Source organism: Eurosta solidaginis, chromosome 2 (genome assembly GCF_040869045.1).
Source record: "Eurosta solidaginis isolate ZX-2024a chromosome 2, ASM4086904v1, whole genome shotgun sequence".
Taxonomy (NCBI): domain Eukaryota; kingdom Metazoa; phylum Arthropoda; class Insecta; order Diptera; family Tephritidae; genus Eurosta; species Eurosta solidaginis.
Genome location: NC_090320.1, coordinates 288,338,717 through 288,364,675, shown reverse-complemented (window position 1 = coordinate 288,364,675; position 25,959 = coordinate 288,338,717). Strand labels below are relative to the sequence as shown.

The window sequence follows — 25,959 nt, the reverse complement described above, 5'->3', positions numbered from 1 at the left end:
TGTTTCGAGAGAGCGCTGTCAAAATGCACATTTTTTATAACATTTAACAATGATGCCACTCCAAACAAAAATGAATAGCTCTGAAAATGGGGATTTTTTACATACATTTCGGCGATTATAGTTCAATAATTTAATAAAATGATAGTCGTAAAATATTTATTTCCCTAAAGTTATTTTACAATAATACGACTAGTTAGAGTTAAATGTAAACAAATCTAAGTAAAACTAACATTTCGATTAAATTAATTAGTCAAATATTGTAACGCATTTAACTCACAGTGAAAACCATATATTCTTTTGAAATTTCAGTCAATCGGACCTATGATATAATAGTTAACATTATCCAATGGATAGGGCTTATCCTACATGTCTGGCGTTCCAGGTTCTGTGATCAAAATGGACTGGTTGCATCGGGAGTTCATATTTACAAAACCTGTTTTTTGTGATAACTTTTGAATGGGAAATAATATTTACCCTCCGCCTTTGAACTAATAATACTTACACTAAAACAAGTATTTTTTTCCTTTTTCTCATAATTTTTGAACGCTATTCTACAGTTGTAGGTCAAACTAAAGTTTACCAAAATTTTTGGCACGTTTTTCGTTTTGGCTGGCACATTTTTTGTTCTGGCACCCGCTTCAGCTGGCGCGAGGGATTTATCTGTGATTGTTGCCAGCAACAACTAGAAGATAAATCTCTCGTGAGAGCGAAAATATGAGAGCGTAAACAAAAGATTCGTATCAATCTAATCTATGGTTCTCTTGCGCAGTGTGCAATGCAAAGAAAATTCAGACGACATACAGGTTAAACCGCCTAGATGATTAAAGCTGGGGACATTGGTGCTTTATCGGTAACCTTATAACAGCTGATTCGACCAACCTTATGAGAATCAATGCAATCGAGTATTGGTGCCGCTAAGGTCGTAACCGTATCGTAGCCAACCAATTGGGTTTTGGTTTACCGTCGTAACGATAAACAGCTGATTACGTTATGGATACGGATACAGCGATACGACATACGGCACCAATGACTCCGGCTTAAAGCTGGAAACATTGGTGCTTTATCAGTAACCGTATCGGTAACCTTTTAACAGCTGATTCGTCCAACCTTGAGAATCAATGCAATCGATTATTGGTGCCGCTAAGGTCGTAACCGTATCGTAGCCAACCAATTGGGTTTTGGTTTACCGTCGAAACGATAAACAGCTGATTACGTTAGGGATACGGATACAGCGATACGACATACGGCACCAATGACTCCGGATTAAGCCGGACCGTAACAGGTCACGTCTTTATGGACCAATTAATGGTGACCTATAACCATAAAACCATAACCAGATAACACAACTGATCGAACCTACCTTGTGGAAATCAATGTAATCGATTAATGGTGCCATACCATAACGCAAACGCCATAACCATACCATAGCCAACCAATTGGTTTTTGGTTTCTCGCCATATACATAACCTAAAAATATTTGAGTTGGTGAATTTAATAACTTTTTGTAGATTTTATTCTTTGTTTTGGATACGTTATGACCAAGAGAGTTATTTTTTGTGGAATATGTTTGTAATGTTTTGCGTTTTCTTCATTTTTATGAAATTTTTACGATTTTTAGGTTAAGGGACCATTAATCGATCACTTTGGATATGGTTATGGATATGCGTATGGTTACGACTATTGCCTGTGACAGCATTTATTTCCCGTTACCAATCACGCTTACAAAAAAACTCAATCATATACTAAAATAAAGCTATGATCACAGGAACAAATCGCTTCTATGCTATGAACCAATACAATGAGGGTATTATTTAAGCTGTAACTGAATAGCAGTACATGTCCCATAAAATGATACAGAGGCGGCTATAGGAACACCCTCGCTAACAGAATATATCCACTGTTAAGCTGGAGTCATTGGTGCCGTATGTCGTATCGCTGCATCCGTATCCCTAACGTAATCAGCTGTTTATCGTTACGACGGTAAACCAAAACCCAATTGGTTGGCTACGATACGGTTACGACCTTAGCGGCACCAATAATCGATTGCATTGATTCCCATAAGGTTGGTCGAATCAGCTGATATAAGGTTACCAATACGGTTACCGATAAAGCACCAATGTCTCCAGCTATAGGTGCTTTATCGGTAACCGTATCGGTAACCTAATAACAGCTGATTCGACCAATCTTATGAGAATCAATGCAATCGATTATTGGTGCCGCTAAGGTCGTAACCGTATCGTAGCCAACCAATTGGGTTTTGGTTTACCGTCGTAACGATAAACAGCTGATTACGTTAGGGATACGACTACAGCGATACGACATACGGCACCAGTGACTCCCGCTTTAAATCGATGGTCGCAGTGATAGTAATATTATGTATGTATATATATGCTACTAGTGAGTGAGTTAGTAGAGGCTGTTCCTTAGAGTTTTTCTGCGACATCTGCTACTTATTCGCAACACAATCCGTAGGGCAAAATATAAATTCATTTTACTTTGTTGTTTTTGTTTTGCTTCAGTCAAAGTCACGAATAAAAACCGCTGTGACTGAGAGGTCGCAATAACATATAACGTTGTTCCTCAAAAATACCTGGATTGGCCAACATTACTGACAAGAAAACTTTTTCGCATTTGGCAGCGTTTTGACAGGGTGTTCAATATGGCGGCGCATAGTGCCAGTTATCTTCAGCGGTTGATAAAAAGCAGGGATGCACCTTAACGTTAAGCTAATCGTTTATCAAAAAATTTCCTCCGTTGAAACACTTCGAAATATTATCAATAAAGAAATTATCAAGATAAATTTTATCTCGTTTTTAATCGAAACGAAAAGCTTTCTTTAACGTTAAAAATGTTAACAAAAACGTGATACTTTATGTTTGAATTGTGCTGGCAATGCTATAGCCAAGGTGAAGCCGTAAGGTGGTAACAGCGAGCGGACATACACACGAACTCCATGTAATTTGTTGGTGTAATTCGTTGGTGGTAATGTCAAAAATACTCTGAGAAATGTTCGTACTGTCAAAATTCATGAGAAAAGTTGCAATCAGCTTGGCTAGTGCTTTCACCTTTAATGACTCCGCCACCAACCAGCTTTGCCAGCATAGTTTGAAATTAATAATCAACATAAACGATTTGATTTCGTTTTGATATGGCAGAAAACGAAACAAAATCATTTCGTTAATTTGACGTTTATTAACGTTAATTATCGTAACGAAATGATATCGGTTCGTTGGTTAAGCATGCCTGATAAAAAGAGATACAGAATGAGAAAGCGATAGTCAAATAAAAATCAGGTGATCCATTCTATTTGTAATTGCAGAAGTTTTCACACTTGTTTTATCCACAATGAAACAAATACTTATTTAAAATTCATATTAAAAGATAAAACAAGTTTTCAAACCAGATATTTGCTTGAAGCAGCCTTAATTTCCCAAATAAAAATTTTATTTTCTCCTATTTCACTTTTTACAGTCTACTTACTACCTTTTTTGTACTTATAATAAATATTAGCTTCTCATTTAAGCGAGGAGGTTTGGATAGGATTTTTCTATACCCTTTCTCTGGGAAGTGATCTTACTCTTATATGTTTTTAACAATGTCTGAACAAATCTGTTTTAAAAACATATATTTTTAAAATAGACCCACTGCTACAAAATTCCGTGGTATACCAAACAACTTAAAAGGCTAAAGAAATTTAGGAATATATTTTTCAGAAAGTTCAAGTTCACCAAGTTTGTGGTATAAAAAGCGTTAGGCAAGACACTCCATCGGAATTTCGTTTGTTAATTTGAATTGGATGTCAAACAAAATTTCAAGCCGTTTTGGAATGACGTAAATTCCAAAAAACTTACGCTCGAGTAACCCTACATCACTCTTTTACAATATGAAGCATGATTCACCACCTTCTGAAGTGGCTTATATCTCTGCGCACTTTTTCCGCTCCAACTTCATTAAGCAGGCGGAAGTCCCACCAGAGTTTCCTCTTACCATTTACTTACTTAATTGGCGCCTAACCGTTTAAACGGTTATGGCCGTCCAACAAGGCGCGCCAGTCGCTCCGCCAGCCGGCGCCAATTGGTCACACCAAGGGAGTTTAAATCGTTTTCACCTGGTCCTTCCAACGAAGTGGGGGCCGCCCTCTACCTCTGCTTCCATAGACGGGTTCCGATAGAAACACTTTCTTGGCCGGAGCATCATCTTTCATTCGCAGAGCATGGCCTAGCCAGCGCAGCCGCTGCGTTTTAATTCATTGGACTATGTTGATATCTGCGTATAGCTCGTACAGCTCATCACTAAATCTTCTTCGGTACTCGGCATCGCCAACGCGTAGAGGTCCATAAATCTTTCGAAGAAATTTTCTCTCGAACACTCCCAAAGTCGCTTCATCTGTTGTTGTCGTGGTCCATGCTTCTGCCCCATATAGCAGGACGGGTACGATAAGTGACTTGTAGAGTATGATTTTCGTTCGCCGAGAGAGGACTTTACTTCTTACCATTTGGTAGTGGAAATTAAAACCATAGTCATGTACCTATACTGCTTATCTTTTAAAAATATTTTTGACAGTGGCGATCCCACTCCTCGTTCTTTTTTAACTCGGTGATTAAATAACTCGGTAATTAAATATTTAGATTTCCCATAGGTACAAATTTTTTCTCGCTGATAATCAGTAGTTTTGAAAAAATTTTGGTAAAATTATAGTTGAGGGGTCCACTGCTAATACGAGAGAGGTGTCAAAACACGCCTAGATTTCCCATAGGTACAAATTTTTTCTCGCTGATAATCAGTAGTTTTGAAAAAATTTTGGTAAAATTATAGTTGAGGGGTCCACTGCTAATACGAAAGACGTGTCAAAAGACGCCTATTAACCTCGACAACAATAATCCGAAGGAGGAAAAGAAAAATTGTAACTCTGTCTTGAGATATTTGAAGTGAAGTTGACGATTTTCATGTCTTTGTTGTAATGTTGTAGTACCCACAAAAAAAATTGTTAGCATAAGTGTTTTGCACGTATAGTTTTGGTGTCCAAACCGGCGTTGGACCCACCCAGGCTAATTTTGTATAAGCCAATACAGAAAGGTGTTCTGCGCAAAAATACTATGGATCCCCCCACCCTCGGTTTCGGATGGACCAGCGGGTCATTTTTCGGTTTTTCGTTAATATCTTTTGAACGAGTTAAAATTTTTATTTTCCGCCTCCGGACTATTAGCTGGGTTTTTTTTTTACATCTATCCACGTTTACTCTTAAACTTTATATGGACTGCTAAGCGGCAAACTTTAAATACACCTCTGAAATTGCTGCGCATAAAATTAGTACTACTAAATTTCAATACGCATTATACTCAGATGTAACTGAAATATGTATCTATGTTTCACCTCAATACTAATCCTATGTATCACCGCTAAAATTGGTGTGTATCCGCCATTCATCGGAACTGATTCAGCTATATGTTATACATTAGTCGTGTTTTTTTACACGCGTATACGTTTCGTTTGCGCGTGAAAAAAACGCCGATCCTCGCTTAGATAATGCTTAGGAGACCCATCTAGCGGTAGTGGTTAAACAACTAGCTACAGCTACAGGGTGTACCGAAAAGCGGAGACACAACCCTCTGTTGTATTTCTTTCCCTTCAAAAAACGCGAGTACTCTATAAATAGTGTAAGGAATACTCCTTTAGGAGTATAGGAGTGTTCCAAAACTAATCTGTATTCATACAAAAAATGTGCTCCAATTAACATTGCGATGTCCTAGGAGAGGAGTAGGTAATCCCACTCTCGCTTTGTTTGTAAGTATTCCATAGAGTACATACGTGAGAGTACTTTCCAAAGCACTTTCAGTGTAGTACTCTCCATGGAGCACGCACAGAGGATCATACGCCAAAGTAATAAAGAGGAATTGTGTCGGAAAGAATTATAGGAGTGAATTTAATTTAAAATGAAAGTAAATTAAGAGGGGCAATACAACTTTTATATTTTATACTACGAATATTCTTATGTTATTTAGCATTTGTGTGAATAAAGAAACTAATATTCATTGTTTACTATATAGTTTGGCAGCTTAAATTGGGGTTATGTTGCGAATAGAGTGGAAGGCACTCGAATTCAGTGAAAGAAGACACTCGAATGGTGTGGAATTAAGAACAGTAGGAAGAGCAGAGTTGCATTGGATTAATATACCTTCAATCATTGTATCAATATTAAAGATAAATTGAGAAAAAATAATCAAATACTTGAATATAAGCAAACATTTTCTTTCAATTACTGCAATTAAGGTGTCCTAGATGCTATATATTCCCAAATTATAACATTTTATGTCTGCTTAAAAATGTAACTTGAATTTTCCTAAAGATTTCCGTAATATGGCCATTACTGATGTTTGTGTGTGTGTGCTAATTTTGAGCGATCAGCTGTTAGTTGCGCTACTTGGTAAAGTTTATGCTAATATTTCTCTATACTATAGTATGTATACATAAAACCAGTGCGCGGTTGCATTTTATCAGAGTACCTATAGTAAAATTTTATTATCAGTTATTTGTATGTAATATTTTACTTTTGGCAACTCTGTTCGATCGTCATCGTGTTGCGATTACGGTCGTTAAAAAACGAGCAATGATCGGCTGATGGTGGTCCGCAAACGCATTGCAAAGGGGTATTGTTAGAGTACTCCAATAAGCAGAAAATGGAACATATAATCCCACAATTTTTGCAGGGGTGTATAACGTATAGCTGAATCTGTTGTGATAGATAGTGGACGCGCATAGAATACATGGAATTAGTGCAGAGGGTGAAACATGGACACATATTTCAGTTACAACTGAGTGTAAAGCGTATTGAAATTTAGTAGTACAAATTTTATGCGTAGCAATTTCTGAGGTGTATTTACACTTTGTCGCTTAGCAGGCCATATAAAGTTTAAGCGTAAACGTATATAGACGTGAAAAAAACACAGCTATTATGGTGACCAGAAGCTTGTGTCTCCGATTTTAGGTACAGCCTGTTCTGTAGCTAGTTATTTAACCACTGCCGCTAGATGGGTCTCCTAAGCGTTATCTAAGCGAGGATAAGCGGTTTTTTTTACGTGCAAACGTAAATGTGTACGCGTGTAAAAAAAAAAAACACAGCTATTGATACTGATATCAAGACGCGTCGTTTAACACCTCTCTCGATATTTTTGGTAGCGTATTAGCAGTCGATCCCTCAACTAGACTCTTACTGAAATTATAGAAATACCGACTTTTTCCTAGGGTGTCATCAAAGCGACAATAGCTGTGTTTTTTTACATCCTTTGACGTTTACGCTTAAACTTTATATGGAATGCTAAGCGTCATACTTTAAATAAACCTCTGAAATTGCTACGCAAAAAATTTGTACTACTAAATTTCAATATGTATTGTATTCAGATGTACCTGAAATATGTGTCTATGTTTCACCTCTACACTAATTGTATGTAAATTGGTGCGTATCCACTATTCATCGCAACCGATTCAGCTATATGTTATACATTATGGCCACCAGAGGTTTGTGTCTCTGATTTTAGGTGAACCCTGTTCTGTAGCTAGTTATTTAACCACTGCCGCTAGATGGCTTTCCTAAGCATTATCTAAGCGAGGATACGCGTTTTTTTTTACGCGGAAACGTAAACATATACGCTTGTAAAAAAAAATACGGCATAAACTTCCCTAAGACCAAATTAAACTTTCTTAACCCTAACGCCATAGTCGTAACCATACCCATATCCATATCCATCTCCAATGTGATCGATTAATGGTGCCTTAACCTAAAAATCGTGAAACTTTCATAATTGCAAACATATTCCACAAAAAATAAGTCTCTTAGTCAAAACAACAAATAAAATATACAAAAAGTTAATAAATTCACCAACTCAAATATTTTTAGGTTATGGATATGGCGAAAAACCAAAACCAAATGGTTGGGAATGGTATGGTTATGGCGATAGCGTTATGGTGTTGCACCATTAATCGATTACATTGATTTCCATAATTAAGGTAGGTTCGATCAGCTGTTTTATCTGGTTATGGGTTTATGGTTATAAGTCACCATTAACGGCCCTATTCTATAGTGGTAACAACTTTATTTTTACCGGTTATGAAATCATCTGGCAACTTTTACACCTTTTTGGTATTCTGAAGGCAAAAGTTTCCGGATAACACCGTAACCACTAAAATAGGTGGTAACATCGACGTAACCACATAAAACAGCTGATGTTTACTCTGAAAAATTAATAAAGCGAAAGTGAAAATTAAATTCATGCATGCTTTGTTATGCCAAGTACAAATTTCAACAACTAATAATTTATAAATAAGAATTTTAGTATTTAATTACACAGGTACGCTATTCTATGTTATTGGACATTAAAATGTGTACTTGACATAGAAATGCTGCAGATTGCATTACTCCGGCTATGTGTTTGAACGCAGAATCAGGGTGCTTCGGCCGGAGTAAATTTTTGGCACGCAAAACAACACAAAACTCTTAATTATATAAAAATCAATTTGCTTACCTCCCGCCAAGTATCAGGTGTTCTTGATGGCCTCACCGTCGCATTCAATTTGGATGTTAGCTCCTCCCACAGCTTTTGTATTTGATTCGCGATGTGGGGCAGTTTTTACCCTGCAGGAGATCGGGATGATCCCTAAAGTATGCCACATATAACGGGGTGCTGCGTGCATATTTTCTATAATTAAAATAAACAATTAATAATGAATTTAACAAAATATTTACCAAAATTTACTTACTTGTTGATTTCCATTTTGCTGTTTTCTTCTTTTGATTGCAAAAACATGTTTTTCAATTCCACCATTCACACTGGTGAGTCTCTTCGTCATCAGAGCATAACCATCTGCTCAGAATCGCGGTTACATTGGGGGGTTACGATTTTTGGTAATTTTGTTTGCCGATAATAATTTTACCGGTTACGCGCAGCATAGGGCCGTAATTAACCCTTTAACCCTAACGACATAGTCGTAACCATACCCATATCCATAACCATCTCCAGTATGATCGATTAATGGTGCCCTAACCTAAAAATCGTGAAAATTTCATAAAAATGACGAAAACACAAAAAATTCCGGTAATAGTCTAGTTGAGGGGTCGACTGCAAATACGCTACCAAATATCGAGAGAGGTGTCAAAAGACGCGTATTAATCTCGAGAATAATAATCCGAAGGCGGAAAAGAAAAATTTTATCTCTCTCCGGAGATATTTGCAGTTGAAATTGGCGATTTCCATGTGGTTGTTGTTGTGTTTGTACCCACAAAAAAAATTGTGCATCACCGTGGCGGTAGCCACGGTTATACCACACACCCGGACTTGGCATGGCGTAGCCCAGGGTTATTTTTTATAACCGCGGCCGAAGGCCGCCAACGCAGAAAGGTGTTCTGCGCAAAAATACTATGGATCCGTCCCCCGGTTTCGGAGGTACCCGCGGGTCTTTTTTCGGTTTTTCGTTAATATCTTTTGAACGCGTTAAAATTTTTATTTTCCGCCTACGGATTATTAATACTGATGTCCAGACGCGTCCTTTGACACCTCTCTTGATATTTTTGGTAGCGTATTAGCAGTCGACCCCTCAGCTAGACTATTACCAAAATTCCAAACATATTCAACAAAAAATAAGTCTTAGTCATAACGTATCCAAAACAATGAAAAAAATCTACAAAAAGTAATTAAATTCACCAACTCAAATATTTTTACGTTAAGGATATGGTGAGAAACCAAAACCCAATTGTCTGGATATGGTATAGTTAGGGCGTTAGCGTTATGGTATGGCACCATTAATCGATTACATTGATTTCCATAATTAAGGTAGGTTCGATCAGCTGTTTTATCTGGTTATGGTTTTATGTTTATAAATCACCATTAATTGGCCCTTAATATTAAAATATGGTTTAGGTACACACGCGTGCTCTCGCTACTTGCTAAACAAACATGCTTATTACCTTTTTTTAATAATTTAATTATTTGACATTTCAGTTTGACCAAATTTGACAAACCAATACGCAAGTGAAAAACGTAAAATCTTCTATTCTCGAAAAGTTGTGAAAAATATGTAGTAAAGTTAATTTTTAAAGTGATATGGCAGATTTAAACCGGTTTTATTTATTTAAATATTTTCAATACAAAAAAAAATGAAATAAATGGTCCCACAGCCAAATTTAACCTCAAAGTTAGAGAGAGACTCCAAGAGACTTGCAGCACCACCGCACGAGCATACAATGCACCACTAGCTAAAGAATAGCGCAAGTATTCAATTGAAAAAATTTTAAATAAAAATAAATCGTGAAAACGAAAAACGTTTAAAAATGACGGCTGGCGCTTTGGTGCAGCAATTCGTTGCTGGGCTCAAGTCGCGAAACCGTAATGTACAAAGCAAAGCAGCGCAGGATTTGTTTTTGTATGTAAAAACAGAATTGCGCGAAATGTCGCAAGAGGATTTGGTAGCATTCTTTGACGATTTCAATCATCAAATATTTAGCATGGTTAATTCGGCTGATATCAATGATAAGAAAGGCGCTGTATTGGCAATAAGTGCGTAATTAGTATGAACTTCTATTGTAGATTGCATGAGTTTCTTTATTTTATATTACAGAATGTTTAATAAGTGGCGATGTTGTGAATACAATGAAACGTATATCACCTTATTACAATCATTTGCGTACATTACTACCATCAAATGATACCACTGTCATGGAAATAGCAGCGCGTACTTTGGTGAAACTAGCTAACTTACCTGGATCTAAGGGTGCGGAGTCGATTGATTTTGATATAAAACGTGCCTTTGAAATGTTAAGTGGTGATCGACAAGAGGTGAGTAGTTTAATAAAAAGATAATTTCTTTATTAGCATCAATTGGGTTAACAAGAACATAGTAGGGTTAACAATAACATAGTAAAGCTAAGAAGTATACAACCAGGAGTGTTATTATAGCTTTGATTTCAGCTCGCGATGATTTGTAAGTGCTGTCCATGGAATAGACCTTTGCTTGGTATAAATCCAGTTCGCTCGGATCGATAATAACGTACCATATTATGATTGTTCTACACCCCAGCGCTTTAGAGGGTATAGAGTTCACCCGCGGTAGGTATGCCTGTCGTAAGAGGCGACTAAAATACCAAATTGATTCAAGGGGTTGCCAGCGCAATATATAGCTTCTCAACCCAATTGTCAACACCACCTACCCGTCGCGAATCCTGTTTCATTAACAGCCGAGGCTCTGGCCACCCCAAACTGATGGATCTAAGAGATGGGAGGGGGTATGTCCTAAGAGGTTTCATGTGTACATTCCAAATCGTTCCCAAGATGGTCGAGCTAGTACCATTAGGGTTCTTGGTACCGGAACGTACCGGATCTGCATCCGTCAAAGTTCCATTACATCGATAACACTCCCCAAGGCCTTCTGGGAGTGTCATCGCTGCAACAACAACAACAACAACAACATGAATGATCTTCAGATATAATGCCTTAAGTCTATGATCACAGTTCTCACAGACGATACAAAAATTATTAAAATAAAATATAAAACAAACACAGTAAAACCAATATAACAGTAAACATAAATGGTAAAAATAAAGTCAATTTAAGAATAGATCAATAGATGACACAGAAAAATCAACATTTACATTCGTTGAAAGTTTATTTGAAAAATCTAAATATATACGGTAAGGAGCAATCTGAGTGTCAGGTTGATACGGATACCCTTAGTGACTATTTTGTTAGCTCAGGCAACCGCCGGGTCAATCCTGTACCTTATCATATAACTAGAAACCTTTCACCGGAGAATAACTTTGAGTTTAGGGCAGTGTTGGAGGAAGAGGTTCTAAAATCACTTATGGCCATTAACAGCTGAATTCAGTAAGCCGTCTCTAGTCACTATTAGAGACTATTTGGGGTGAAAATCACTTTTGAGACAATTTGCCATTCTGTAAGCTGTCTCGCGTCTCCAGCCTCACAAAAGCAATCACTAATTTGTGAGCTGGGCCGGGGCAGATCACAAACGTGAAAATTTCAGAAAAAGTAAGAGAATTATTTGCGAAAAACGCTTTAAATATATTTTTTTTATTCCTCAAATTAAAATAAGCATAGAAAAAATTTAAAAACAGAAAATATTTAAAAAAGACATAGAACTCTATGTGGCGCTGCTGAGATTCGAACCTACACACTTTGGGATTTTCTATAAAATTTGTGAACGGCGTCTTAGCAAGCTCAGCCACAATACCACTCAACGCTACGTTGACAAAATGCAATGCTATATTATTTGTTCAATGTATGAGTAAATTGTCATTTTGGTGAATTTCGTTGATATGGTGAATTGACTTTCGTTTACTGTATACCGAAATCATCTCAAGTCACAAAAATTGTCTCTAATGGAAAATCTCAAATTTAGAGACTTGAGATGAGACTGAATTACAGAATTCAGCCGTAAGTCCAATGCAATTGGTGAAGATGGAATATGTTTGAAGTTCGTGAAACTAGTGCTGCCATATGTTTTAAGAACTCTCACACATATAATTAACCACTGCTTCACAACGGCATGTTTTCCAAAGGAATGGAAAAAGGTGTTGATTATTCCCGTCGCCAAAATAAATAATGCAGTCGAGCTTAGTAATTATAGGCCGAGTTATTTGGCGAGAAGGACCCAGAGAGTGTTATGCAAAGGCTCTGCATCAAAACCATTTACTGTTTCCTCGGGTGTACCACAAGGCTCTGTACTAGGCCCTCTCCTGTTTAGTCTTTTTGTCAATGATGTGTTCTCTGTTTGCCAGTACGTACATAAATGCCCATGCTTATGCCGATGAAATTCAATTATATTTGTCTAGCCGTGTTGGTCTCGTCGAGGATTTGTGTTTTAAAATTAATAGTGATTTGTCTGCAATTTCGAAATGGGCGTTTGAAAACTGTCTCTGCCTAAATGCTCAAAAGTCCTATATGTTGCCCATTAGTAACAGTGTTGTGCACGTTGAAGATATTCCTAAATTGTTAGTTGGCAATAGTGTTCTTCCGTTTACTGACAAAATTAGGAATTTGGGTTTTGTGATAAATTCTAAATTGAACTGTGTTGACCACGTTAATAAAGTCGTGAGTAATGTTTATTCGGTTGTACGTAGATTGAGAATGTCTGCCTCGTTTACTCCCTTAGAGACAAGAAAAAAGCTAGCTGTTCAGCTTATAGTCCGACACATAACGTACTCAGAGCTAGTTTATAGTCAGTTTGATTCTGCCTCGTACCACAAAATTGATGTTGCGTTCAACAATATCACGCGTTATGTCTACGGCCTAAGGAAATATGACCACATCTCTCTATTTAAGCGCGAAATACTAGGATGCAGTATTTTTGAGTACATTGAGGTGCGAAACTGAATTTATATGTTCAAGCTCACCGAGTTCAAAACCCCTCAATATCTTTACGAAAAGCTTAAATTCCCAAAGTCTTGTAGGCACCGCAATCTGATAATCCCCAAACATTACTATCTGGCCTCATCGAGGCTGTTTTTTTTAATGCTGTAAGGCTTTGGAACTCTATACCTGATTTTCTCAAGGTTGCTTTGAGTAGGAGCAATTACAAAAAGGCGGTCCATGATTACTTCAGCTCAGTGTGAATATTGTGATTTCAACATAACTGCATGACTACATCTCTTTCACTTCCTATCTCTGTTTTTTCTTTCCTACCATATTTAAATGGCTCTACTCTTTAGTCTTAAGTGCTTATTTAAGGTTTAACATTAAATTTAGTTTTAACATAATCTGAATTATAAGAAAATCGTTTTATTGTTAATTTTAAACTCGAATTTAGTTTATGGTAATTATATTGTATTTATAAAACGGACGATGTGCTATAAAAGACTCCGTCTTACTGTCACAACCACTTTGTTCAACTAATAAATTTGAATTCAGCGAGGGCGCGGAAAATAGGATTAAATCGATAGTAATTGGCCCTATTAACAAAATAAAATAAATGCAAGGCGCGATAACCTCCGCAGAGATTTTAGGCTGAAATTCTCTTCCTATTTGCGTCGTGCTTCTTTTAATTATTCCTACAAATTGGCGCGATGGGCAGCATGTTTTATGCCGACTCCGAGCGGCATCTGCATGGCGATGAATTTTCACTGTGAAACTTTTCATGCAGAAATACGCTCAGAGTGTTTGCCAAATCACTGCCGAGAGGCGACTAGCTTAGAAAAACTTATTTTTAAATTTTCGATGTTGCCTTACCCGGGGCTTGACCCAGGATCTTCGGTGTGGTATGCGGAGCATGCTTCCACCACACCAAGGCGGCCGCCCTACTAGCGGACAAATAATACAGTAGGCATGAGCGAAGATTTCTTTCGGGCGAATTAAACAATGTATTTTCAAGTAGAAAGCTTTGATACCTATCTAACTTCTGGTTTCTTTCACGTTGGGTTGCAAGGTTATTGAACTGTTATTGTTAGCCAAAAGTATATATTTATAAAAACTGCGTCTATTTATTTATTTATTTATTTATTTATTGATATTCCCCAATGAGCCATTATGTCAACACTGCTACATTCGGAAGCTAAAAATATATGTTTAAACAAAATCGGTATAGTGGTTTTTGTTGCAACGAAGGCAGCTCCCTTCCCGATATGAATCCAGTACGCCTCGGTACTACAATCTTCTGACTATTATTTTTTAGTCTTCAAACTCATACAACAACTATGCTTAAATATATTTTTCACATGGCAGAACTTGTACTCCTCACTTATAAACCGAAGTAGAGAAGCGTTAAATCAAATTTTTGTCAAGAACTAATTCTACAATAACATTTTGAAATAATTTATCAAGTTTGAAGAATTACCTGGCAGTGGAATCAAACGTTCCAGCCATTATATCAAATCTCAAAAAAAAAAATGCTTTATTCTCATCGATAACAAAATGGTAAATCAACTCTTTGGAGGCCGCCGTGGTGTGGTACTAGTGTGCTCGCATACCAAGTCGGAGGTGCTCCGTTCAAGGCCTGTGAAAAGCAACATAAAAATCTTAAAGTTGTTTCAATTGGAAACAAATATTTTTAAGAGGGGTAGCTTCTCGGCTTTGATTTGGCAAACATCTCTTTGCAGATGTCACATGTAGGTCCCGCCAATTTGTGGGAAAAATTAAAAAGTAGCTTGGCATAAATTTCCTCGCAGGTACATACATCACGCCTTGTTTTTTTTCCTTCTTCATTTAGCGTCAATCAGTTTTTTCAGCTCTCATATGTATTAAAACCTATTATTTATTTTTTCAGCATAATGTAATAATTCCCTCATGTTTTTTCAGTATCGCCGCCATGCTGCTGTTTTTATATTACGAGAATTGGCAATTGCAATGCCAACATATTTTTATCAACAAATTTCTACATTTTTCGATAACATTTTTAATGCTATCTTTGATCCAAAAGCCGGTATACGTGAATCGGCTGGTGAAGCTTTACGCGCCGCACTAATTGTAACATCGCAACGCGAGTGCACAAAGCAATCTAGTGAACCACAATGGTATAAAACTTGTTATCAAGAAGCTAGCGCCAGTTTTGTATACGAACCGGCTGGTACAAAAGATCAAAAAGGCATGACACGTGATGATCGTATACATGGTGGGCTCATTATACTGAATGAACTCTTTCGTTGTTCGCATGCCACGTGGGAGCGTCGTTATGCTGCTTTGAAAGCGTTATTACCCGATGCCCAACATAACAAATTTGGCGAGGTTATGAATTCTAGCTCTGTTGGTAGTCAACTAACCACCTTAGTGCCTCGGTTAAAAGCACCGTTCATAAGTAAGCTTGGTTCAGCTCATATGGACCATGATGGTCAACATGGTGGTACTCATAAGTTTTCGTCGGTAATTATTAAGACATTAATTGAAATTTATAAAATGTAATATTTATTAGAAATCGTTTTTAAAAATAATTTAGGCCACCGTATTAGAATCGGCCTACTCACGTGCTATCCTAAAAGAAAATTACATAAATATTTGCGATAATGTGCTTGAACAACGCACCTCAAAATCACCTTATGTTCAGCAAGCACTACTACAAATACTACCACGCCTTGCTGCCTTCAATCGTGAGGTATTTGTACAACGTTATTTACAAGAATGTGTCAATCATTTACTTAGCATTATACCACGCAAAGAGAAGGATCGTAATATAGCATATGTAACTATTGGCTATATAGCTGTGGCTGTCGAACGAGATATAGACAAATATTTAAGAACAATTATGTGTGCTATTAAAATAGCATTACCGCCAAAGAATACGCCAAGTAAACGCAAGGCAGTTATTGATCCAGCAATTTTCTATTGTATTACACTACTAGCACACGCTGTAAAATCTGGCATTACAGAAGATGTACGTAATATACTAGAGCAAATGTTTTTTAGCGGTCTTTCGTCTGCATTAACAGTTTGTTTGCGTGAACTTGCTGAAAACGTGCCACATTTGAAATCTGCCATTGCCGATGGACTCATACGTGTACTTTCACAAGTTCTAATGAATAGACCATTAGCTATGCCCTATCAAACGCTAGCCACAATACCACTAGATGCATCTATGAATTTACAGCATGATGTACCCACAGTTGTGCTTGCACTTAAAACACTTGGTAGCTTTAATTTTGAAGATCAAAATATGCTGGATTTTGTACAACGTTGTGCCGATCATTTCATTAATCATGATCAACAAGAGATACGCTTGGAGGCAGTACAAACTTGTACACGTTTATTGAAACTTGCCGTACAATCGGCCGATAGCTCAGAAAGTTCTAATACCCTGAGTGAAACAGTATCGCATGTTATTGAAAGGTTGTTAATTGTCGCTATCACCGATATGGATTGTAATGTTCGTATACGCATATTGCGTTCCTTAGATGAAACTTTTGATGCCGAATTGGCGCAACCTGAATCACTGAGTGCGCTCTTTATTACGTTGAACGATGAAATATTTGAAATACGAGAATTAGCTATGGTTACAGTGGGTCGTTTGTCTGCAATGAATCCAGCTTATGTAATGCCGAAGTTGAGAAAAATAATGATTCAACTTTTAACTGAATTGGAACATTCCGGTATGAGTCGTAATAAGGAGCAGAGTGCAAGAATGTTAGATCATTTGATTATAAGTACACCAAGGTTAGTTGAAATTTTAACATTAAAGTCTTATTAAATTAAGTCAGTTGTGTATTTATTTCAACCTTATTCAAACTACAAGATGTTTTCAGTGTATCTGAAATTTATTATTATGAGGTAATGATTTCTGATGTCGATCAAAGCAGGGCAGCCAATAAAAATGTGGTTTAGTGTTATGGTTTCCCCGCAGCGTGCACAGACTGGAGCTGCCTCACCAGTAAGAAGGTGTTGGTGAGTGTCCAAAGTATGACCAAGGCGTAACCGCGAGAAAGTTTGTACTTGGGACTTCCATATTTCCGTGGGATATGTGGGAGATATTAAATCTCTATTTATAGCAGTATAATGATGGTCGGTGTAGTTTTGCCATTCTCTTTTCTTTTATGCGTCAATATGTCTTTTGATTTCTGTGCGCATATCTAACTTTGAACATGTGGTATCTTTTGTAACTGGTGACTGGGAAGCTAGTTTCGCTGAACTGTCTGCCATTTCGTTTCCTTGAATACCAACATGCCCTGGTATCCAGAGCAGGCGTATTTTCGTATTGTTGTTGATGAGCGCATCTCTGATTTGGTTTATTGTTGTAGAGTTGAATAGCACGTTTTAGATGGCTTGAAGTACGGATTTGCTGTCGGTGCATATAAGAGTTTTGCAATTGTTTTCCAATGCCATAGTTACTGCATGTTTGATGGCAACTGCTTCTGCAGTAAAAACGGATGTGAAGTCCGGTAGTGTTTGCACCCTTAGGGTGGCGCCGTCTGAGTCGACCACTGCGAAACTCGCTGGTGCATGGTCGGACTTTGATCCATCTGTGAACCATATGTTCCAGTTTTCGGTTGCGTAGAATTCTTTACGTTCTTGGAACATTGTGCAAAAAGCTTCTGGAGGTGTGGTGTCCTTTTTGAATTTGCATAGTGAAAAGTCACACTACGTTTTATTGATTTCCCATGCTGGGGCTTATGATTGGTAGTTCTCCGATGTGTTGTATAGTTCCAGGCTATTGGCGATTTCGAGTACTTTATGCATTGAAGATTGATATTTTTGTCCACCTCTGGCAATGTTGATATTTTTCATGTCACAATCAATGATCGAGTTGGTTGGAAAGAGAAGTTTAGGAACAAGTCTCGCATGGACTTGGTATATTCTATATTCAATGGTTGGTAAGCCTTCCTCTGCTAAAATGTTTATAATGGGTGTTGTACGAAAAGCATAAACGCTTGCACGCGCGGCTTGGTGATAAGCTGGTTTAATGATGTTGATTGCAGATTTAGGTGAGTTCCAGAGGAGAAAGAGCCCATAGTCGATTTTACTTAAGATTAACGTTTTAGTTATATACATTAGGGTGTTAATATGTACATGGCATTTATTACTAGCAAGGTAAGTAACAATATTAATTCTGGCAGCTAATGCTTTTTTTAGATGAGTGAAGTGGCATATCCATTTGTAGTTATGCGAGAATATAATAAATACCTAATATCTCCAACTTTTTTAAATTTTCTATCACTGTATTATTTATTGCTAAAGTATGGTTATCGAAATCGCAGGAATGTTTCCTACATATCTGGAAGTTTTTAGTTTTTTCTAAGGAAATGCTGGCCCCGGAGTAGTCACGCCAGTCCAGGATTTCCTTTATTAAATTTTTAAAGGTAAGATTGGTTACTTCGTTTTCGTTTCTTTTGCATAATTTGTAGATATCGTCTGCATAAAGGCAATGATCTACAAAACTGTTAGCTTTTATAATGTTACTTATATCGGTAAATGCCATGCTAAACAAGATTACCGATAGTGGAGAACCCTGAGGAATACCATCTTCTAACGGATATACATCCGAGAATACGTTATTAATTTTTTCACGAAACTTGCGATTGGTTAGAAACGATTTAACGAAGTAGAATATCTTGGGGCCTACACCCCACGAGCGAAGGCGGTTTAGAATAACATGCGGTCCAACTCGGTCAAAAGCTTTTTCAAAGTCTAGCGGGAGAATAGAGACATGGTTACGTGCTGAGAGAGCTTTCATGACATAATGGTCAATGTTGAGGAGAGCGTCGATGCACCCTCTGTTGGTTCTAAATGCTACTTGGTTGGGGTTAATAAGCTGTTGGGTCTCAGTAAGCCATGCAATTCGATTTGCAACTATGCGTTCCATGATTTTAGAGAGGCATGAAAGAAGCGATATAGGGCGGTACCCATCTGTGGAAAGAGAGTTCTTATTCGGTTTAGGTATGGGTATAACGGTAGCAATTTTCCAGCTTTGAGGGATTATGCCAGTGTCTAAGATGGAGTTATAAAGCTGTAGCAATCGGGATGTTCCCATTGCCGGCATTTCGCGGATCATTTTATAGAATATTCGGTCAAAACCGGGTGTTTTGCCTTTTGCTTTGCTGATGGAAGATAGAAGTTCGATCATTGTGATTGGTTTTTCTATGAGAGCTGCTTTTGGATTGGTTTCACTACGGGGGCAAGTCATGAATTTTGTCTTCCCTATATCGGTGAGAAAAGTTCGCGTCGGACGAGAGATTGGACCACGCAGAAGCAAAAATTCGTTGGATATTATGGACGGGTCAGAAGTTATGTTCTTATTAATTTTAATTGCAATTACTGGTATACGCGGGTTTCTATGGCATATTCTATTGATTTTATTCCAGATATCGGATACAGAAGAATTGGGGGAGATAGCTTTAGTAAATTTTCGAAACTTGCCTGTTTTTGTGTCTTCTTTTCTTTCCGAAATCTGGCATTGAGTTTTTTGAAGTTTATAAGGTTTAAAGGTATTGGGTTATTTTTAAATCTATGCCAAGCTTGCATTTTATCCCTTCGAAGGATTGTCAGATCCTTGTTCCACCATTATACGTGGGTTCTTCTGGAGGGTGATGCTTGAGGATGCAGTGGTTTGCGGTCACGTGTATTGCTTTAGCAATGCTATACGCTTCATGATTTGGAGAGTTGGATTCAGCTCTAGCGCTAAGTTCAAGGTCAACATCATTTTTTGAAGTTCTCCCATTCAGCGAAATCAAGTAGAAATTTGGGTGGTGGTTTTGCGCGTCGGGTAGTGTTGGGATACAACGAGAGGTTTTTAACGGGAAGTGGTCGTTGTTGTGAAGGTCGGCTAGTGCTTTCCACTGTATAAGTGGGAACAGAGGGATATGTCTACGTGGGAAAGGGAAGAGTGAGTGGAAAAGTGGGTCGGACTGCCATCATTCAACGGGCACATGTCGGATAGTCTTATAGCATTTTCTATAATCCGGCCGGAGGAGGCGCCCCATAGTCTATTCCAACCGTTAAAGTCACCAAGTACTATAAGTGGTGTGTTAACTGCTCCGAAAATATCGGTTAGGTCCCTGCTGCTGAATGTTTGACAAGGAGGTATATAGATAGATGCCACGGTGAATTCGATACTCAAATCTACCTCGATCACTACCAGTTGGGAGTTGACGTCTATTTTCCTATGTGGGATATAGTTCTTTATTGCTAAACCCGCGCCTTGTTTGGCCGTGTTATTTGACGAAGAATTTACAAAGTAGGTGGAATAGCTATTTATAAAGACTGGATTAGAGTTGTGGGGACAATGTGTTTCTTGAATTGCGATAAGGCTTGGGTTATACCGTTTGATAAGAATCTGGAGTTCAGAGAAGTTGTTATAGAAACCTTTCATTTTCCACTGGAGAATATTCAGGTCCATGAGAAAGAAAAGGAAGAGTGCTCTGTCTTTTGTAAAGGTGAAATTTACAGAAGCGAGGGACTTAGCGAGATTTGGTTAAAAGTCGTCGATGGAATAATCCATCGAAGATGTTTTGTTACTGCTGTTGTTTTCGACATGGTAGTCATTATTTTTTAGTAGATTTTGGGTAAAAATTGATATTGGTGACATTGGTGTTGTAATATTTGATTCAGATGTTGGATTTAGATGGGTGGTTGGTATGTTAGTTTGTAGTAATGAATAATTTTCTAAAGAAGTAGTGGAATTTATTTTATTGAAGATGCTTGAAGTGGGTTTTTCGGTAGAGGTATAGTTTGATTTATTGAGGTTACTTGAAGTTGGATTTTCGTTTTGGAGTCAAGTCCAATGGTATATGTGTTTTGCGTTGATGCATTAGCATCGGTAGGTTTTTCATTTTCGATATTAGATTTATCAATAGTGTTTGATGAATGAATATTGGTAGATGTGCTATTTTTTGTGGTAGAGGCGTAGAAGTTTAGGCGTTGTGAGAGGGGTAATCTATTTTTGTATTTTTGCCGTGCTTCGCCCATACTGCATTTTTCGGCAGTTTTAATCTTAAGAATTTCCTTGGCTTCGACATATTTTGGACAATTTTTGTCCGAAGATGCGGGCTCTTCTTTACAATTACCACATTGAATTCGGACGCATTTTTCAGGGTTATGAAGTGCGAGATTGCAAATGTCGCATATTGGCACTTTTTGGCACTTCTTTTGGGTATGTCTCAGAATTTGGCAGCGCCTACAACGCATTGGACTTGAAATCAGAGCTGGGTAAATTCAATTCCATTACATTACCCATTACATTCCTCAGTAATTGGTAAAAGTAATCAATTCCTTTCCTCTACAGCAGGGATGGGCCTATTTTCGGCTCCTATATGAGTTTCAGTGCCAGCGAGTGCTAGGTGAGACGTTTGTGTGTTGTGAGGTGTTAGGGGAGTAAAAAATACATTGGAAATATCGTACACTTCGTCTCAAACGATATTCATCGCAAGGTTGCGGAAACACTTAAAAACTGAAATTAAAATATTCCCTCTCAACCTCGAAAACCATTTCCCAAACTGTGTTGCAATAGTACGAAAACAGAAGCATACATTTTTTGGCAAGTAATACGAAAAACGTACGAAGTCGACTTTATGTTAAGCAGCACATTATTGACATTCATTTCGCCTTCACATATATTTAATTATATGCAAGCCGATTCATTTTGCGATATATACATAAAATTATTTAAAAAAGTATTTTTAAAGTAGTAGTAGAAGGAAGTAGTAGTAGAAAAACGAAACCCTTTTCAGACTTGTTGGCAGTGTTGCCGTGAGCCTAGAAGGAAATGTATCAGTTTACAAATAAAAAGAGGTACCAATCGCATAAACAACGACTAACTTTACCAGTTTTATTATAAACATAATTGCTTTCATTTATAAATTTCAAATTATGGAGGAATTTTCAAATTTCTTCAGCTCACATACATATATCGTTAAATCCACACTGCAAAAATTGTTGGAGCATGTGTTGCATGTGTGTTTAATTTAGGCGACCATTTTTCTAATTTTAAAAATTGCTTTGTTTATGATTTAATCATAAAGGAACTTTTAAAATTACAACTGAAAATTCAGTTCCAGTTGTGAATCACAAAAGCGACTTTACTTATTTGTGGCTTTTAGTGCGAACGAAGCCGCCGGTAAAGGCTAGTTTATCCTAAAACGCTTAATAATTTTAACATAATAAGAGCGGTGGCAGCTCTATTTTCCACATAGCTTGGTAACTGTTAAATATGTATTAAGCAAGATGAGCAGTGTTGTTGATGATGCTTACAATTACTCTCTCTTTATCAATCTTATGTGTGTTTGTATATTATTCTGTTCCTGTGTTCTTCGCCCCACATACCTGCACTTGATCGTCCCTCACCTTGCACTTAAGCTGGAGACATTGGTGCTTTATCGGTAACCTTATAACAGCTGATTCGACCAACCTTATGAGAATCAATGCAATCGATTATTGGTGCCGCTAAGGTCGTAACCGTATCGTAGCCAACCAATTGGGTTTTGGTTCACCGTCGTAACGATAAACAGCTGATTACGTTAGGGATACGGATACAGCGATACGACATACGGCACCAATGACTCCGGCTTTAAATGTGCAAAGCGTGCCCGTATGAGCAAAAGGCTCATACGAGCCGTTATGCCCACCGCTGCTCTACAGCAAAGGAATTGATTACATTTCAATTCCTCAAAAAAAAAATACCAAAAGTAATTTCGTTTTTTGAGGTTCAAGCACAAAAAATTTTTTGCTTGTAATTGAAAAAAAAAAAAAAATACTTTGCTCAAATGTAATTTTTGTCCCAGTAATTTCGAAAGGAATTGCAAATGTAATTGGAAATTTTCCAATTACATTACAAGGAATTGAAAAAGTACTTTCGAATTTCCCATTCCATTCCTCAAAGGAATTGCAAAAGTAATTGAAAAACTACAAGTGTATAGGAACTTACGCGGGTTGATGTGGGTGACTTTTCGGGTCACACTTTTCATTATTTCATCAGATTTTTCTTTTGAGTGGTAACTGGTAAGGGATCTCCTTTCCTTCCTCCGCTATCTAAGGGTGGTGGCTATAGGCACGCAGCATACTTTTTAATTCTCTTTGATACATTCAGCTGGCATAACGTAAATACCAATAATATTCCGGAAAACTTTTTTCTCGTATTCTTGATCTTTTGTTCCATCAATAGTTGCCTCTTCTGAACCATTATGTAATAAAAAATATTAAAGCAGACAATGACAAATCGTCCGTATAAACGTATAAAACCTCAGAAGCGTTTGAAGTGAAGTGTAGCTAAGGTATAGCGGCACCAGTTGCTACTACATTTCTCAATGCCAAATGCTTCTTAATATTTATAAGTTTGCGTAGAAATGATGCATCGTTTCGCCTCCTTGTTTGAAAAGTTTAGTGGTCAGATGTTCTTCTGTGCCTCATTGATTTTAAGTCGGGATATTTGCATTTCCACCTCCTCACAGCACGACGTTGTCCTCGCTTTTGGCAATAAGGCGTTACGCAAAATTTGTGAGTTTTTAAGTAATGGTATCCCCATTATTCCTATCATATCTTCGTTAAAATATATATGTATATCATATGCACGTGTGTTTGTGATTGAAATCCTCCTACAAAACTGGGCCCATTTTAATGAATATTTGTTTATATGTTCAAGGAGAATTATGGATGCTTTAGATTCACAGCTTGGTCTGTTTCTTTCTTATTTTCCCGGGAAATTAACCAGGGGCCGACATATTTTAAACAAAATTAATTTATGGAGCGATTTTCTTGTAATTTCTTTCCGGCGTTTTTTACGGTTTTTTCAGACAACAATGCTTGCCACATTGTTAAAACGAGAAACAATTGGCGAAAATCCTTTTTCTGAAAAATCGGTTGTATGGTGCACCAAAATATACTCGCTCTCTTAATTTCAAGATATCTCAAAAATTGAGGCACTAGTTTGCTTCCAAACAGACAGCAACAGCTCGTCATCCTGATAATTTCGGTATGCTTATGTGTTTGTTTTTCTCTTCTCCTTTAAGGACTTACAATTTCCGAGAACCCGACCGAACCTAATATACCATTTCATTCTCATGAAAGGTACAAAAAGGAAAAACAAATATTTGAATAGATTTTGCTGCTAGACACTCTCGGCACTGCAACCGGTATGAGTCCCAGAGTCGCGAGGCAGGGCAGCCGCATAGACAAGATTAGTAGGCCTAAAGCTGTAAGAAAGGTGGCCCCAATAGCGAGAGAGCAACTACCTCGAAAGCTGCAAGTCAGATGAAGGACATCAAAAGTGGTGAAGTGCCAACTAGGGAAGTAGGAGATAAGCCAAAAGGAGATAAAGATAAGACTCCGACTTTTCCCGAGAAGATGAATGATGTGGCAAGGTAGTCACTGACTTTGGCGCTGGTTGATCGTAGGAATCCTTCCGGACAGATGACTACTGAAAGGTGGAGATCTGTAGAAAGGGAGCTTATTAACTTAATGCTTAATATGATACGGGAGCAACGACGTAAGGCCCTGGTGTGAAGATGATAGCGTCCGCGAGCTTGCTGTGGCTGGGGGAAGTGGTTCCAAACCTCCAAAGCCAAGGCACGAACACGAAGTTGGTGTTAGATAAAGCGCAAATCCCCACGGTACCAAAAGTTAAAGTATGGATACCATGCGTGATGAAGTCGAAGAATACACTGCGACTTCTGCAGATCAGAATCCGAATATACCGACACAAGATTGGACATTGGGAACTATACATTGAATTCCATTGTGCTACAATATCACCACGCTCAGCGCTATGATTCCAGCTCACCTGATATATGTTTAAAAATTAATTAAAATATTCTGTAAAGTCCTTATCTTACCCAAAAAAAACAATGATAACACAGGCCTACAGCGACTCAGACCCAGAAACCGGACTATATATTTTCGAAGGATTTTGATGCTATGAATCGAATCAAAATTTCTCTATCAACTCTGGTTTTCGAGATATCCTAACCTTCGAAAATATACAGTTCGGTATCTGGGTCTGAATGTTGGTTAAATTTTGTTGGCCTGTAGAATTTATCCATCGCCTTTGGCGATACAACTCTGGTGACTCGAAGAGATGCGTGAGCGGTTTTTCCAGCAATTTTTAATGCCCGGAATTTTTAATTCCCCGGATGAGGGGAACATAGACACAAACACGACGTGTGACCCGTTACCATCACCGCACAGAGGTTGAAGAAGCCATGAAAGAAGCCAAACCTTCTAAATCAATAGGTCCAAATGGAGTAGTCATGCCAATGCTAAAACATCTTGGCGCTGAGGAAGAAAGCTACCTTACGCACGTTTTCAAGCCTGGGAAACCGGCTAACGAAGGTGAGTTATAACGACCGGTATCACTCCGTTCGCCAGTAGCAAAGACATTGGAAACCTTCCTGCTCCGTCAGTTTAGTGTGAATCTTCGCCTAGCCACTCATCAGCATGGCTTCCGCAAAATACATAGCGCTACCAGCACTGTCAAAGGCTTTTGACACAGTTAGCCACGGACACGGACACGGTACTATACTCCAAGATATAGAAGATTCACCCTTTTCCCTTT

The 25,959-nt window shown here is 37.8% G+C and overlaps 1 protein-coding gene across 1 annotated transcript in view; it reads left to right on the top strand.

The window, feature by feature from the left end:
- Window positions 1-9,992: 9,992 nt before the first annotated feature.
- The window catches only part of mTor (serine/threonine-protein kinase Tor), an 88,328-nt gene continuing 72,361 nt past the window's right edge, over window positions 9,993-25,959 (top strand). The window contains exons 1-4 of the mRNA XM_067768396.1: window positions 9,993-10,547; window positions 10,609-10,826; window positions 15,294-15,854; window positions 15,928-17,138. Coding sequence (XP_067624497.1) covers window positions 10,322-10,547; window positions 10,609-10,826; window positions 15,294-15,854; window positions 15,928-17,138 — 2,216 coding nt within the window. The 5' untranslated portion in view covers window positions 9,993-10,321. The remainder of the gene's footprint in view (window positions 10,548-10,608; window positions 10,827-15,293; window positions 15,855-15,927; window positions 17,139-25,959) is intronic.